Genomic DNA, 17,725 nt, shown 5'->3' with positions numbered 1-17,725 from the left:
TACAAAAATAAAGGCAGGGTATAAACCTAACAAATAATTAAAATAAATGACTTTCCTCCAGACTTGATGGTCACAGCCATGCTGTTGCATGTCAACAACAGGCAATTTTCATTGCCATTTCTGTCTTGAATTGTACTTAAAGTTTGCAGCCTCATCTACAGCCTGGGACCTCTAAGCGGATTGATTTGATTGATTACATGCCATCAAGCCCTTGTCCACTCTTGGCGACCACATAGATATATTTTCTCCATGACCGTCTGTCCCTACCTGGTCTCCCATCATCACCACCACCGTAACTGAGTCTCTCCACCTTTGCTGCTGGTCCCCCTCTTCTTCTTTTTCCTTCCATCTCCTAGTGGCCTCCCGTTCAAAGTTCGACCCTGTTTTTTTCTTTTTTTAAGATCAAAAGTCAGGTATACAGTACACGCAATTAAGTAAACCTCTCAATCCATGTAAAAAGCGCGCGCACATTGAAGTTGCATTCACACAAGCCACTTAACCGGGTCCCTAAATTCGCCCAAGCTACCGGAGCATAAACTAACCCCCCGGCCTGGGTTCACCCAACACCTGAAAGTGCACCATGGCCGTCAAGGTGAGGCCAGGCAAGTTACGCGGCTTCCTCGGGGTCTTTCCCGTCCCACGAACCCAGCCTGACCGCCGCCTTTCTGCCCGGATTAGCTCGCCGAGATGCTGGGCTGGGCTGGGCTGGGCTGGGCTGGGCAGGGCAGGGAAGGGCGGGGGGGGATCCGAGCCGTCCCTCGCAATCACGTTCTCTGCGGCGTTTTCCCCACGGAGGGAGGGCGCCGGAGCGAGCGGCCAGCACTCTTTCCTCCTGACGCGACGGCTCCCCGTCCAGCCCGCCGAGCTTCCCGGGTGGCTGCCCTGGCATCTCGGCACGTGGCTGGAGAGCTTCCGAGCAGATGCCCCGCCGCTCCTGCCGAACTTCAGCGGGGAGGGGGCGCGTGTGAGAGGCAGCTCGCAGCCGCGGGGTCGGTGGGTGGGCGGCGGGGGAGATCCTGCACCTAGCTGAGCCCAAGGGCGGCGGGCAGAGAGGAGCGTTCCCCGGCAAGTCCCAGCAAGGGTCTGAGTTCTGCTCCCCTCCTCCGGCGGGCTCGGCTTGGCAGCGGGAGCGCAAATGCAGTTCCCTCCTTAAGCCGAGCGGCAGAGTTGCTGGGAGCGAGCTGGGGAAGACGCAGCCCCGCCGCGTGAACGCCTAGCTTTGTCTCTCTAGACAGTTATCTTACGCAAGGCTCCCCCCGCCTTCCCACCCGCTCGCCCCTTTGCAGGAGATTGGCCAGGAGGACAGCAGGGGAGAGATGCTGGCTTCTCTGGAACCCCCTGAAGCCCTCCGCAAGGGTCTTCCATGCTATATGTAAAAGGAGGGGGACAGCCCCAAATTCACAAGAACTCCGAAACAGTACAAGTGGGAACTTTTGATTCATTAACCGGCTGGAGAGCCTCTGTTAGAAGGAAGAAGACCCGGGCTTATCCTGGATCAGCATGGCAAGGCAAGACCTCTTTTTCCTGACATTGGCTGGGGTTTTTCTAGATATATGGACTGGAGGCCACGCAGCAGATACGAGTCAACCAAGGTTACGTCTGTCGCATAAAGGTAAGGCGTCCTTTTATTTGGGGGAGGTGACACTTGTTTTTTAAAAAAGTCGTGCTTAGCCATCAGCAGTGCTATTTCCCTAAGTTGCCTTTTCGCTTCTTTCCAAGGTTTCCGGTTAAACGAGGGGGGAGAGAGAGTGAATGTGTTTGTTAGCATTCTAACCTGTCAATAGGATACTGAGAGTAAGAAGCAAAACATTTCTTTCACAGTTAGCAGGCGTGTTTCCACTGCGATCCAGCGGTAAATACTTCATTTGAAGAAATGATACTGGTTTACAAGACATCCAAATCTTCCGTCTCTCCAACCTGACTTGCGTTCAACTTGCCTGTAGCCCTGGTGCACTGAGCTTATTAAGTTGAAAATAACCAAGTTGCGCGATCTGTGTGGGGAGGTATCCAGGGAAGTGAGATGAAATCCTTAACAGAGGTGCCCAGAGACAACTTCAGGACTTTCTTTTAGTGCGTGAAATGCTTAAGAATTTAATCTGTCTCTCCTTCTTTCATCCTTGGAATCTAGATTCAATTTAAGGAGCAGGTGGGGAATTGAATTCTTAGAGCAAATGAATCATCTTTCGAAAAAGCAAATGTCATCACGTAGCAATTACACTGATGAACAAGCCTGTTTCTAGCTGAATTAGATTGCCCAAAGTAAAAAAAAAAAAAAAACAACTGGCTTTGTATCTTTACAAATCTTTTTTTTTTTTTTCACTCTTTCTAAGATGAAAGATTAACCCTCCTTTACCCCACTGCAACTTCTTGCTCAGTCCTGGAGTTTGAAATCACCTCATGCTGAATCTTGATTTAATGCCACCAACATGATATAATTTGATGAGAGGCTTCTTTTATACAGAGATATAAATGCTTATTTATTGACTAATTTAGGCTTTTAATCCACACGACAACTGGGAAATGTCCTGTGTCCCTTGCAACAGCATCAACATGTTTTAGGTTGAAATCTTAGATTCCTTGGAGTCCCATTGAAGCCACTGGTACTTTGGGTGGGTGGGGCGGAGGATGGAGGAGAACACACATAGAGTGTAGTACAATCTAAGAGGACAACAGGTGGGACTGAAATGTCAAAGTAGTACTCCATGAGTGTTCACTTGGAAGCATCACCTGTTTTGTTGAATATTGTCATGTGAACCTGCAGATTTTTTTTTTTTTTTGCTGGCCAGTCTGTATCTAGAGTAGTTAGAAATGACTTCCACTGACTTCAGCTAGGCTTATTCCAAAGAGAGAATGCAGAATCTTGCTGTCTTAATATGATATAATTTGATGAGAGGCTTTTTTTAAACAGAGATATAAATGCTTATTTATTGACTAATTTAGGCTTTTAATCCGCACGACAACTGGGAAATATCCTGTGTCCCTTGCAATAGCATCAACATGTTCTAGGTTGAAATCTTAGATTCCTTGGAGTCCCATTGAAGCCACTGGTACTTTGGGTGGGTGGGGCGGAGGGTGGGGGGACAATATACAGGCAAAGCTGTATATATTTGTTTATGGGGGCATACCTGATTCAACTCTGTTGGCTTACATCTAGACAGGATTAGGCTGTTCTGGCTGCAGTTCTCTGCACATGAGCCTCATCAAACTCCATGGCATTTTTATCTGAGTAAACATGTGTGGGTTGCATTCCATTAATGACTGCCTCTGGTACTGGAGCTGAATGGTAGTCAATACAGGTAGGACAAATTTGGAGTAATTGGTGATGATGTCAGCATGATCTTGGTTTGTTTTTCAGTGTTCATCAACAAATGGGGGGGAGGCATTATGTTCAGAATATTACTAGCTTTTTTTTTTTTTGCCAGTTTTTTTTACTCCTGGCAAGTGCCTGGACAAGTCCCTGCAGGTTTTTGGCAAGGTTTTTTGGAAGTGGTTTGCTATTGCCTCCTTCCTGGGCCTGAGAGAGAGAGGCTGGCCCAAGGTCACCCAGCTGCTTTTGAACCTAAGAAGGGACTAGAATTCATGGTCTTCTGGTTTCTAGCCTGATGCCTTAACCACATCAAACTGGCTCTATCACTAAATATGAATAATTACCAAATCATTACCATTATCAAAGATGAGTAATGTATTCTAGAAAGAGATAAAATGTATTCTTAACTTCATATTGTAGCCTTTACATTTTACAGTAACAATTTCATACCATACATTCATACCAATAACACCACAAATGTAGAATTGCTAACTACTTTCAGCATTTTACTAAAAAATTAAAAACTTTACTTAGTAACTGGGATATCTTGAAAAACATGGGAAGAGGGGGAGAATCAACTCAAAGAGTACATTTGATTGTAATTATGGAAATAGGTTTATTAAAGATTGCTAAGAGGAAGCTGATTAAGATACTCATAATCTTATTGTACTCCAGACCCATTGAACCAAACAGGGTTGCCTGGGTGGGCACAGACACTTAAATGAATCGGTGAAATATTGAGAGGTTGAGGTTAAATGCTAAATTTCAGTCTTAACTTTGATTATTTTGCTTGTTTGTTTGTTTGTTTGTTTGTTTTTTTTAATAAATTTTTTATTTTTTACAACAAACACAAACAATAACATAAAAAGCATAAAAAAAACCATCTTCCATTTTAAACCGTGTGTCAGCCAGTTACCAATCATTTGTGCCATCCTTTCATAATCTTCACTCATCATTTATATAGAATCTCATGTCATCTATCCAACACATATTTATATATTTATCAATTATCAATTATTATTCATTTGTTACTAGTCTATAACACCAGTTTTCATAATAGGATTTATATCATTTTTATCCATTGATTTTATATATATATATATATATATATATATATATATATATATATAATAATTTATATCAGTTTGTCAAGTTTCTATTATATAATTTGCTGGTCTATTACATTACTATATCTTTTCATCCAACCATTGATAAAACAAATCCCATATCATATAGAATTGTTTATCTTCTTGCTCTCTAATTTCAAATGTTAATTTACTCATCTCTGCACATTCCATAATTTTCTTAATGACGTCCTCCTGCATAGGTACTTTTTCATTTTTCCAGTTTTTAGCAAATACAATTCTAGCCGCTGTCAGAACATTTACAATCAAATATTTCAGTTCTTTGCTATATGTTTCAGGTATAATTCCTAATAGGAATGTCTCTGGTTTAAAGTCTATATGTTGTTTTATCATTTTTTCCAACCATGTGTGGATTTTAATCCAATATCTTTTAGCTTCTGGGCATGTCCACCACATATGGTAGTATGTACCGGGCTTCTGATGACACTTCCAACATTTATCAGACTTGTTCTTGTACATTCTCGCAATCCTTGCTGGAGGTAAATGCCACCTGTAAAACATCTTATACAAGTTTTCTTTATATGCAGTTGACATTGTCATTTTATAGTTTTGAGACCATAATTTTTGCCACTTCTCTAAATCAATTCCGTATCCAAAATTTTTCCCCCATGCGATCATTGTATCTTTAACCTGTTCTTCCTCCATCTTAAGTTCTAGTAAATCTCCATAAAGTTTTTTAATCACCTTTTCATCAGTACCCATCAAAATTTTGTCTAAAACAGTCAGCTCATCATAAATACCTTCTGCTTTAAAATCTTTATCGAATCTAGATTGTATTTGCAAATATGAGAACCAATTCATTTTTATACCTTGTTCTTCCAACGCTTGCATAGTTTTAAGTTCACCCTTTTCATTCAATATCTCAGTATATCTAACTGTTTGTTCCTTTTTATATGTTATTGAATAAGAAAAGGCTTCAATAGTGGATATCCATCGTGGAACTTTTAAATAATATTGTCTTCTTGTCTTCTCCCAGTTTAAAAACAATGCCTCTCGAATATAGTGCCTTCTAAAGTAGCCCTGTGTTTTCGTTCCCTTATACCATAAGAAAGCATGCCAGCCCAACAACAGGTCATGTCCCTCTAAGGTCAATAGTCTACTATTTCTTAAAGTTATCCAGTCCTTTACCCACATCAGATTTGTCGCCTGGTAGTATAATTGTTTGTTTGTTTGTTTACAGCCCATGCTATTAGTTTATGATTCAATGTATTGTGCAAATATTGTCTGGGCTAAAGTTGATGTAAAAATACAGCCTTACTTACTTATGTAAGTAATCTTCAATACATACCTTGAGGTTTTGCAAGGAATATTCCAGGAATTGTAATTGTACTTTATAAAGTGAACTGCTGCTTAACAGAAAAAAGAAAAGTTGGAAATAGTTGGAGAGAGCCAGGGTGGTATATCAGTTAAGGTCTCAAGAGACCCCTCTGTACCCTAGAATTCAATCACTTTGGGGTTAAACGCATTCTCTCAACCCAGCCTACTTTGTGAGGATAAAAATGGAGCAGGAATACTATGTAGGTTGGCTTGTAATCCTGGAGGGTATAAATCTAATGAATGAGTGAAGATAAAATTAAGTTTAATTTGCTACAACACCATAGTTTTGTTGGAAGTGTACTTCAATTTTTATTTGATGTTACTGGCCGTATGACAAAGCCCGAGAGATTTGGCCTTTGTAAGCGTTGTATATTTGGCAGTCTGATTCACCAACTTCAGAAAATGTGCTTCTGGACTGCCAGTGCAATATTTCTTTTGAGCTGATCCTGCCTTCAGGATCAGGATAATGGCAAAGCTTGTCTCTTGGGGAGAAAATGGTTTGATTGAGTTCCCTACCCCACTCCCTTCAGATGCATAACTTTTTATCTCTACATTTACAGAGACTTCAGAATACCCTAGCAATGATTCAGAATTGTTTGCCCTTGCCGGGAATAATAGCTGCAATCAGACTATTCACAAAAACTATTGATTTCAAGTCCAGTAGTGCAGCTATCATAATGTTCAACAATCAGTTCCAGTTAAATAGCTGTACTAGCTCTATACTGGCTCTCTTCTTGTTGTGCTGCAAATGGAGATGGAGGCGCCACAGAATAAAATGAACCTCTGTTAGCATTTTTGCACACTGCTGGATTATCTGCCAGGTCTGGCTAGCTTCCTATAATGTGCCCCTGACTCAATGCCTTATGTTTTACCGCTAGTTGAAATTTATAGAATGTTTTAGTATGTTTTATTTGGAGAACTGCATGGAACCAGTAACACATCATCATTTTAGTTTTGCTTGCCCTTTGCCTGAAAAATTCCTTATTTACAGAGTCAATTAGGGCTCATTCATGTCAACTGGCCTATATTTCATTGTGTTCACATTGTTAAAAAATAAAATTCTGCATTCCTCTGCATGGACATTGATCCAAAATATAAGGAATTAGTTTATTCTTATAGTTTTGCCTTGGATAGTGGCTGTGGTTAAAGTAATGATGCAAAACCCAAGCAGTTAGAAGTAACATACTTGTTTGTACCCTGGGAACAGCCATTGTCATGTCTCCAGTCCAAGGAATGTAGCTTTCAGACACAAGAACTATGGCCAGGTACCAGGCAACAGGACTCTCACCCACCTCAGCTGTAGAGCCCACAGGATGCCTCTTTGAGGGCTAAGTATACACGACCAAAAATGACATGGAAATTTTAGCACTCCCTTTTCAGCAAAAGGCTTCCTGTTTCATTGGGATTACTAAATGTTGTTCTTAATTATTAAAACCAAAGAACAGCCCCACAAATTCTCAGGTTGGCTGTTCAGTTTCATCTGGAGTTGTTTGCTTTGCAACAGTGCAGAAATGTTGTGGACATACTGTACTCCCTGTGATAAACTGGCCTGGTACTATGTTTCTGACCCCAGTCAAAGATGCTACTGAGGCCCATCGTCCTGGCCTTCACTTGTGGCTAGGAGATGCCCACCAAGGAAGCCAGGGAGAAGGGATGTTTAGTCCAAAGGGTGCTCTTATTCCACTGCCTCAGCCTCTTTCCAAATGAGCTGCTCCTCCTGTAACAGATTGAGAACTAATATCTGCTTAGGCCATCCAGTTTCTGAGTCAGACACTGTTGGCATTCCAGATGTTTTCTGCTTCAGGGGGTCCCAAAGAGGAAGACAACTTACCAGACTTCACTAAAAAGGCCTGCTTGCAGAAGAGTAGGCTTTGCATATCCTTAAGATTGACCTCTACAGTACTTCATGTTTTGGCTATGTTATGGAGAAAATGCCAACATGGAAGCTACCTTAAGGGATGCCTGCTTATAATGCTGATATGAAGATGGGGGTACAGAGCCTCTCTATATGTGACATTTGTAGTGATAAGGGATTGGCACTAATCTGTTGAATTTCTATAAGGTTATTGGGTTTCTGCAGCTTGGCCAGGTTCCCGCTTAGCCTCAATGCAGGAAGAACCACTGTAAAAACGGCATCAACAGTGGAGTTTCCCACTGGCAGAATCTTGTTTCTTTGTTCCTTTGCGCTCATTTGCCTCACCCTGCTTCCCAGTCCTGCCCAATCCTTCTGCCAAGGGCCATGGCACCTTATCAGTATTTCACTTCTTTTTTAAAAAAATCAGGTGAGTGGGCTTTTCTTTCTTGCTGCCAAAAATAAAAAATGGAGCAGCAAAGAGAATGGAGAGGCACTGACTAAATAGGGATTTTGATGCTTCCCATTAAGACAGCCAGAGGGAACACTGGATGGTTCACAGGAAGTCCTGAGCATTGTCTGGAGGATCCTCACAAGGCAGCACAAAAAAATGCCTAGAGGGTGGGTCTGGTTTTTTGGCTCTGTGGAAATATCTTTAGAATTGGGGTGACCTATGACCCACCCTTAAGCCTTATGTGAAACTTGTCTTCAACAGGAATAATCTCAGTTTCATCCAAGACATTTCCACTGCATGAATTGGATTGTACTAAGTGGCTTCAATAAATCTGCTTTATTGGGACCGCACATCTTTTTATGAAGACAAAATAGTGATTACAGTGATCAGATTACTTGTCTTTATTTTCTGAAGCACAGTAAATACTTCATTCTCCAAAACTTGTTTGAATTGCCATTCAACTTCACATTTCAAAATTTCAACTGTTCACCTAGCTAATCTAATAAGGTTGGCTAGATTTTGAATGGGAGACCAATCGGCAATCACACAGCTGTAGACTGGACTGGCAATGTTTTTAAAAAAGCAAACATCCTGGGGAAAGGCAACCTCGCAGGAAGTGTACTGTGCTGTTTCCACCAAAGCAACATGGGATGTCCATGTGGCTACCTGTTGAATTTAAATCAGGGAGCCCTATTTCATGGCTGAAAGTTTCAGTCTATGTATTTTCAAAAATGTGTAAAAGAGGTTAAAAAAGAACGTAAAATAATGTCTATTTAATAATGGTTCTTTTGCTTGATTGACCTTTTATCATAATTGTTGATATCTAGTAACCTATTTTTGGAACTTGCTTCATCAACAGTGAATTATGAAATGTGAGATACTCATACATAACTAAAATACATTTGTTACATGTAACTACTTAAACAATTATTTTAAATTTGTTTTATTTACATATAACAACTGTAGAACGTTAACTGTGAGATAGGAAACGGCTCACTAACTGTCCAACCATTTGTTCTCAGTTACATATTAGCATTTTTACAAATAATTTTATGTTCCATTTTGCTTTGACTCTTTCCCTAACAATTACCTTGGGTGATTATTAAGGATTAATGGATAATACTGAATTTACATGCCCAAACATGTTAATAACAGTATAACTGATGCCTTCTGGGTCTTTCAGATAAACCCTCATTTTGCAAACCGATCTACCTATAGCAATAACTTCAAGGCTGATCTGACTTCAACAGGTCACTTTTCAGAAAAGTTCAGAAAAACCTTCTCCTCCCATAATTCCAGTTGTCTGCAGTGAGGATCTCATGTTCTTATGCATGACTCTTCTCACCCTAACATTCTTTTGCCACCGTATGTATGTATGTCTATATACTCATTTTAATCTCTGTTGAGGCATTAATCCTAATCAGTATTTACACTCATGGAAGGATCAGGAGGACATAAGTAGTTATGGGACACGGTTCCTGCCCTATCATTTGTGTCTGTGTCTTCTTACCCACAAACCCAGATCTTGCCATATCAAATAGCTAGATCTTCAGTGGAGGATCTGACAGCAGTTTTTGAAGGCAAGGCTAGGGTTGGAATCTGCTACATCAAACCTGGCCCTCTTCCCTGGCACATGGAGGGAACAGGGGTAAACAACCATTTTGGTAGCCACAGGAGAGCCAATATGGTGGAGTATGAAGCTGTTGATTGGCATTTGGGAGACCAGGTTCATGTCAACCCACAACCATGGGATGACTTTAAGCCAGTCACTCTCTCACAAAAAATAGCACTTCCCAAACTGTTTTTGGGAAGAAAAAGGGTAAGAGAAATCCTAGAGAAACTGACTAGAGTTCCTGGAGGAAAGCCAGAATATAAATGTACCACATAAGCAAACAAAAGACATTTGGAAATTTAAGAGTAGCCATGGTCTGTCCACAAAATGGCAACTGTAGTGTATCAGGTAGGGCTGCCTATTTCTCAAAAGGCTACCACAGTGAGTGAGTATGGCTAGTTCTAAAACATCCACATGCCAAAAAATGAACTGGTAAGGTTGCCTCATATCACACTTTTTAGCACATGGCCATTCAACATTTTTATTGACCTAGAAACTCAATGGGTCATATATGGGATTCAATAAAGATGATGCTGGAGGCTGATGGGTGCATGTGTGTATGTATGTGTATGCACATAACACATTTCTGGGGGGAAAAAAAATAAGTAGGGGACAGGAAGTCTGACAGGTTCCAAGGGAGATGTCTGAGGACACCCAAGTGCCCTCTTTTAAGTATACGAGCAACAAGGATTCCACAGCAAAACAAATCAGACAATTGTGGCATTGGGAAAGTGAGTAAGACCTCAGAGTAGATCTGATAGAAAAGGGTCACCAGGTAAGAGCAATCTGAATCTTGGGACACTCTAAACCAAACCATACAGGTAAGGAAGTAGGACAAGAAAGGTTTAAAACATTCTGCAATGACCTTAGTGGTTTTGAAAGTGTTTTTGCATTGGAGTGTACATGGAGTGTATGTCAAAAAAAGTCAAGATGGTGGCCAGAACCATATGATCAAAACCCTAACCCTAACGCTTAATGAATGAAGTGAAGGAGATTTTTTAGCTTGGTTGATGTGAGTTTGAGTTGTTATAGCTACTGGTGCCTAAAAGTATTGTATTTCAACCAGCTGAAAAGTCTTGGAAGTGGGACTGGACTATTTTTCCCACTGCTGAATTGGCCAACTTATGAATCAGCTCACTGTGTGGTATCTTGGCAGCTAACTATGTATTTAACACATCAGAAGTTCTCCATGAGCAACTTGGTTTCATTTAATCAGTGGAAGAAATGTATAAGCAGTGGACGCCCTGACCTTTGCCAAGTGCCCATGCGCACAGAGCAAACATCTGTGTGGGGGGCACCTCTGCATGTGCCAGTGCTTTAATCTGGGTTTGTTTCCTGGATGCAAGGGATTCTTGGCTCATGAGATCACTGAAAATGCTTTAAGCATAGCTCTCTGTGGCTCCAGCTCCAGCACACATTTGTGCTCTCCTGTGTAGCAAGGAGTTGCTATCCCTGCAAATATTGGAGAGTCGGCTTGACAACGTGGGGAATGGGATAAAAGGCACATATGATGAAAGCGGCAGTGCATACCTGACATTGGCCAATCTCAGAAACTAAGTAGGTTGGCCCTGATTAAACCTGGAATGGGAGTTACCTGGGAATTAGGCTGTTGTCTAGATGGAGAAGTTGAAAAAAAATACCATGGAAGAAAGCAATGATAAACTCTGTCAATAACACTGATCAGGAAAGTGCACAGATGCAGGCACAGGAATGAAGCTTGACCAGAGGGCATCTTTCGGTTTTACGATGCGAGGGCATTGAGCAGCTCTGGGATGGAAGGCATGCTGTAGGCACTTTATTGCCTAGTTCTTTATCATCTAAATGGAACTGTTTCCGGATTTCCTGAGAAAGAAAAGGCTGGAATTCTCAGGCTTTTATAAGACCATGGAAGTGGCACAAAATGCTCAGTATTATCTTCTAGGTACCCTGCTGTGACAAATTCTAATTCTACTTTGGCAGTTTAGTCAATTACTGATAGCTTCTACACATTATAATTATTCACATGGCTTATGCAGACAATTGCACATTTATTTCTATTAATTTGCACTGAGTTGGTGGTTCACATGTTTTTTCTTTGCCTGCAAATGTAGACTTGGACTGCATACACACACACATGTGCACACACAGACCCTGGCTTTGCCTCACTCTGGCGTTTGAGAATGTGAATGCTGCATTATGGGCAGAGAGGAATCTACATGCAAACAAGAATGATAATCAGAAACCTAGAATGTTGAGGAAGGATCCAAACAACTTTTCTGTGTTTCTCATTTTAAAAAATCAGCTAAGAATATATGCAGTGTCTCTTTTCTGTGTTTGTGTGATGTATATGCTGACGATCAAACCAAATCTATTGTAGATGCCCTTCCCCCCCCCCCCCCATGTCCAGGCTTACAATGGTTTCTCAAAAGTTGTGGGAAATGTTTGCCAAGGTTAATTCAATTTATAACATGTTCTATGATTTCCTGGTTATAATCTGTTCCTTTGAATATGTAGGAAAATATATAGGAGCTTTTATCCTGTGAATTCCAGAAGAGATGCTGCATATAGAATTCAGTTATAACAATTGTTAATATGTTGTTATCTTATTTTATTTACCATATGTATTGTTCTAATGACATTGATAACATTAACATGCTTCTCATTGTTTTGGGGAGCTGGAAACCAGCACAACTCATACAAATACTTAAAGTCCCTGTTTTCAGAGTATAAATCAATAGGCAATATGAATTAGAAGTAGAGCTGTTCATATCAAAGATGATACTAATCCCAGTATCTGAAGCTACCTGATTTGAGTGGGGTACAGATATTCCCATCAGCTTGAAACAATCAAATGATTTCTCCTCCCAAATGGAAATAAGTTGACTTTAGTGATAAGCCAATATGATATTCATAAGTGCACCCAACCTCTCTGAAGTTCTTTGCCAGTTCTTTCCAACTGCTAAAACATCCACCCACATTCTTCCTGCAGGCCATCTGTCCCTTTGTCCTAGAGGACTATGCAGCAGGCACCTTCCCAAAAGAGGGGACTGCTCCCTTTCCCCATGTGCTTTTCCTGCACCCAGTGGCATCTGCTGATTTTAAAGAGGGAAGCTGTTTGGGAAATTACTGAGATTCAGAATTCTTCTTTGGTTCACATTTTAATCCAAGCTGATGAAGCATATTGGAGTTTTGCATCCCCACTCAAATCAGGTAGCTTCAGATACTGGGATTAGTATTATCTTTGATAGCTTTGCTTTCATTGCATTTTCAGATACATTTCTTCTATTATCTTTTGGGGTAAGGGTTGACTACAGAACATTGTGCTTCCATCCAAGCCTTGTTGATACTTAGCCCAATTTTCCCTGGTTATTAAGGGTTGAGCATAAAGGGTTGGCCTGTCTGCATCTTTAAACTGCACAAGTGGAAAAGTAGCCAGGGAATGTCACTGATCAGAATGTTATGTTTTGCGCTTCATGTAACATCAAGACTAAAAGAGAAATAAATACTTTATATTCAGACTTGCAGACTGGTCACAAATAATTTGAACAGCCACTGGTTTTGTAACTTGTGAAATGGACTTCAAACTGATGGTTCTGAGTTCAAGAGTGTTATTCTTCCTGGTTATGAGTGGCATTAGGACTGTATGGTCATTTTTGGCAAAAATCTTCATTTAGCTCCTTTCTTCAAAAACCTTCCTTCCTTCCTTCCTTCCTCCCTCCCTCCTTCCCTCGCTCCTTTCCCAAATAGAACTTGAAATGAGGTGCATATGTTTGATATAAGGAACATAGCATACTGGCCTGTTATTATTGGTGGTGGTGGTGGCATGTAATGCTCACTTCTTCACTTTAGGTTGAAGAAGTGAGCATTACATGAAATTGCAAAACCTGAATGAACTGGATGTGCCTGTTTCTTTCCCTTTCTTTCTCTAATTTCAAACCATCTGTTGGAACCTTATGCTGCAACTCAGGTCTCTACTGGAAACAAGTTATACTTAATGTAGGATTAATATTCTCAATTTGATTTACTATATGCTTTGCATCAGCATCCATCTGTTTCAGCCCTTCCAAGGAGCCTTAGGTCTATAAGCATTGTAAAAGCTGCAATTGGGAATACTGAGCATTATTAGATCTGGTGTCCTGGTTCTCTTCATTTTGCCAGACAAGGATGATCGGACAGCAGTGGGCAGTTTGCACTAATTAGGATATCCTCATTTTTTAAGAAACAAGTTTCCCCGGGGAAGGAAAGGATGGAAAACCACTTCAACTCTCTTAAAATATTTGCTGCTTATTGAAGCTGTTTTCTAGTTTTATATGGGAGGAGGAATATTCCTTGACCACATGCCCAGTTTTCTGCAAACCCCAGGAGATACAGTTTTGTGCTGCAGAAATAACACAGAAGGCCATGAAACGGCTCAATGCATGACAGTCGTGACTTATTGTGCAGCTGCTGTGCAGCTTGTCTGCCTGTAGATTTGTCCTGTTTGTACAAGTGCAGCAGGGAGATTTGGTGTATCTGACCTAGACCCTTGACCAGCTATTGGGAATGTCCAACACAACTCATTCTCTTGTAGCTACTAATTAAACCTTTTAAATATTATTTGTGAATATCAGGGTGAAATGTTGAAGCTTTGCACTGATGCCAATCCAATCTTAAAAATAAAAAAATAAAAAAATAAAAATAATATATTTAATAATAAAAAATAAAATAAATCTTAAAAATAGAATGGAAGATCACTTCAGATTCAGTTTGAAATAAGTAGTTTGAAGCACATTGGGGAGAAGCAGATTATATATGTGTGTATTATTGTTATCAGCCCAAATCAATTTAATTGCATGATGAGGGCCTCTTTATTGAAGGTTATGGATCATAATCTACCACAGGTCCACTGTGGGTTGGTAGATAGATGGATTTTTTTTTACTTCCTGGTCTAGGGCTAAAAGAGAGAAAGAGAGAGAGATGGCTCCCAAGTTACATAACTGGCTTCCATGCCTAAGAAAGGACTAGAACCTGGCTCTCCGTGCTCCTAATCTAAACCTTAACCACAACACTACGCTGGATCTCATTCATATATACATACATATATACACTACGCTGGATCTCATTCATATATACATACATACATACATACATACATCTATATATCACTTCACACGCATAGTACAATAAAGCAAAGCTTGGATTGATTTGACTTTTCCAGTTGATGAAACTCATTGCATCACAACTTCAAATTGTCTCTTGAGTGATTTGCACACATGTAAAGTGTATGTGTGGATATGTAGTTACACTTTGCTGAATGCTTGTTTCTTTACATGGTTATGCCCATATACATTTGTCAGGATTTGCACATCATTGGTAGTGGTTTGACAACTGAACATGGATGGTTTTCCAGTCTAATACAACTTAGGAGGCTGTTCAATCTCCTTGAGAACTCTTAAACAAGACTCTAGGATCACAGTTACATAATACATTTGTTCCTCTTTTGCAGAAATTCAAATGTATTCTTTTTAGCAAACTCTTTCATACAGTAATCTCCCAGATCATCATGTAGTAGAACTGGAAAAAATATGCTTACTCTTCCCTGGTAATTTGTGCAGTGTAAGCAGCATTTGCTAAGAACAAGAGTAAAGAATGCTTAAATGCTCTCCTGTGTACCTGGGGCATTCCTTCTGCAGACGCGTTTCTTGCCTGGAGATAATTTCTGAAGTCACCCGAACTGCAGCCAATGACAGGCATCTGCGTAGCTTCACTTGAGAAAGCAACTTCACTAAGTCAGTGCTTGGAAACTTCCATGGGATTTCAGAAATCTCTGAAGCAACTTCTGTATCTGTAGGCTATTTACACAGAGTTGTATGATGAAGCTTCCATAAGTCAGATATTTGTCAATAATGATAAGTTTATATAGATATATGTGAAATGCAGATCAGTACATGCGGAGAGTTATCCAATATTGCTCTAGAGGAAAGAAAATCAATCCCTTAGAAGAACTGTGGCTAAACAATTCTGGATGCTTTCTGCAGATGTCAGTAGATTTATCTATTTACTTACACAGCATATATGCCACTTCAATTGAAAGTGGCTCTGAGCAATTTACATACCCTATTTTACATAAATAAGGTTAAAAAGTACAAGGTACAGACACAAATAACTATATAATACATATCATAGTACCAGAGAGAAATAAAACTTTACATTCATTTTGCTCCATTTTACAAAGGAAGCACTTGTAACACACACACACACAATATATATATAATATAATATAAATTTTATATACAGTACTGTGCAAAAGTTTTAGGCAGGTGTGAAAAAATGCTGTGAAGTAAGAAAGCTTTCAAAAATATATATTGTAATTGTTTATGTTTATTAATTTACAAAATGCAAAGTGACCGAACAGAAGAAACATCTAAGTCAAATCAATATTTGGTGTGACTACCTTTTGTCTTCAAACCAGCATCAGTTCTTACACTTGCACACTTTGTACACTTGCACAAAGTCAGGGATCTTGTAGGATTAGAGTCAGGTGTGCGATTAACCAATTATACCAAGCAGGTGCTAATGATCATCAATTTCATATGTAAGTTGAAGCACAGTCATTAACTGAAACAGCTGTGTAGGAGGCTTAAAACTGGGTGAGGAACAGCCAAACTCTGCTATTAAGGTGAGGTTGTGGAAGACAATTTCATGTCACAGGTCATACACCATGGCAAGACTGAGCACAGCAACAAGACACAAGGTAGTTAGACTGCATCAGCAAGGTCTCTCCCAGGCAAAAATTTCAAAGCAGACTGAGGTTTCAAGATGTGCTGTTCAACCTCTTTTGAAGAAGCACAAAGAAATGGGCAATGTTGAGGACTGTAGACGTGGTGGTTGGCCAAGGAAACTTAATGCAGCAGATGAAAGATACATCATGCTTACTTCCCTTTGACATTGGAAGATGTCCAGCAGTGCCACCAGCACAGAACTGGTGGAAACCAGTGGGACCCAGGTACACCCATCTACTGTCTGGAGAAATCTGGCTAGAAGTGGTCTTCATGAAAGAATTGCAGCCAAAAAGCCATATCTCTGATGTGGAAACAAGGCTAAGTGACTCAACTATGGAACATGAAAACATAGGAACTGGGGTGCAGAAAAATGGCAGCAGGTGCTCTGGACTGATGAGTCAAAATTTGAAATACTTGGCTGTAGCAGGAGGCAGTTTGTTCACTGAAGGGCTGGAGAGCAGTACAAGAATGAGTGTCTGCAGGCAACAGTGAAGCATGGTGGAGGTTCCTTGCAAGTTTGGGGCTGCATTTCTGCAAATGGAGTTGGAGATTTGGTCAGGCTCAATGGTGTCCTCAATGCTGAGAAATACAGGCAGATACTTATCCATCATGCCATACCATCAGGGAGGTGTGTGATTGGCCCCAAATGTATTCTGCAGCAGGACACTGACCCCAAACATACAGCTAATGTCATTAAGAACTAGTGATGTGTTTGATGTGAAGTGATGGTTTGGCCCCCACAGAGCCCTGATCTCAACATCATCAAGCCTGTCTGGGATTACATGAAGAGACAGAAGGATTTGAGGCAGCCTACATCCACAGGAGATCTGTGGTTAGTTCTCCAAGATGTTTAGAACAACCTACCTGCCAAGTTCCTTCAAAAACTGGGTGCAAGTGTACCTAGAAAAATTGATGCTGTTTTGAAGGCAAAGGATGGTCACACCAAATTTTGATTTGATTTGGATTTCTCTTCTGTTTGCTCACTTTGCATTTTGTAAATTGATAAACATGAACAATTACAATATATATTTTTGAAAGCATTCTTCCTTTACAGCATTTTTTCACACCTGCCTAAAACTTTTGCATAGTGCTGAATATATTTGGTGAGAATGACTGATGCCCCGTATTCCTTTTTATTCCCTTCCAGGATTGTTTTTTTTGCCATCAATATTCTTTAGTCTTGTGTTGTTTTTGTGTTTTTTTAATTTTTCTTTGTTTTTAAATGGTTTTAACAAGTGTAAACTATTAGACTCACTGGGAGTCAGGCGGTATATCAATTTAATGAATTACTAATTTTA

At 40.2% G+C, this 17,725-nt stretch overlaps 1 protein-coding gene across 2 annotated transcripts in view; it reads left to right on the top strand.

Moving 5' to 3' along the window:
* The first annotated feature begins 808 nt into the window (after positions 1 to 808).
* The window catches only part of SEMA3E (semaphorin 3E), a 237,860-nt gene continuing 220,943 nt past the window's right edge, over positions 809 to 17,725 (top strand). Inside the window, exon 1 of one of the 2 annotated variants that reach the window (XM_088134819.1) lies at positions 809 to 1,612. In XM_088134819.1, coding sequence (XP_087990945.1) covers positions 1,501 to 1,612 — 112 coding nt within the window. In that variant the 5' untranslated portion in view covers positions 809 to 1,500. The remainder of the gene's footprint in view (positions 1,613 to 17,725) is intronic. The other variant, XM_088134820.1, reaches the window with a different exon arrangement.

This window comes from Python bivittatus, unplaced genomic scaffold (genome assembly GCF_059951505.1).
Source record: "Python bivittatus isolate LINGU-HERP-01145 unplaced genomic scaffold, Pbiv_v1 ctg000120_np1212, whole genome shotgun sequence".
NCBI lineage: Eukaryota > Metazoa > Chordata > Lepidosauria > Squamata > Pythonidae > Python > Python bivittatus.
This window is presented reverse-complemented; position numbering and strand designations above follow the sequence as displayed.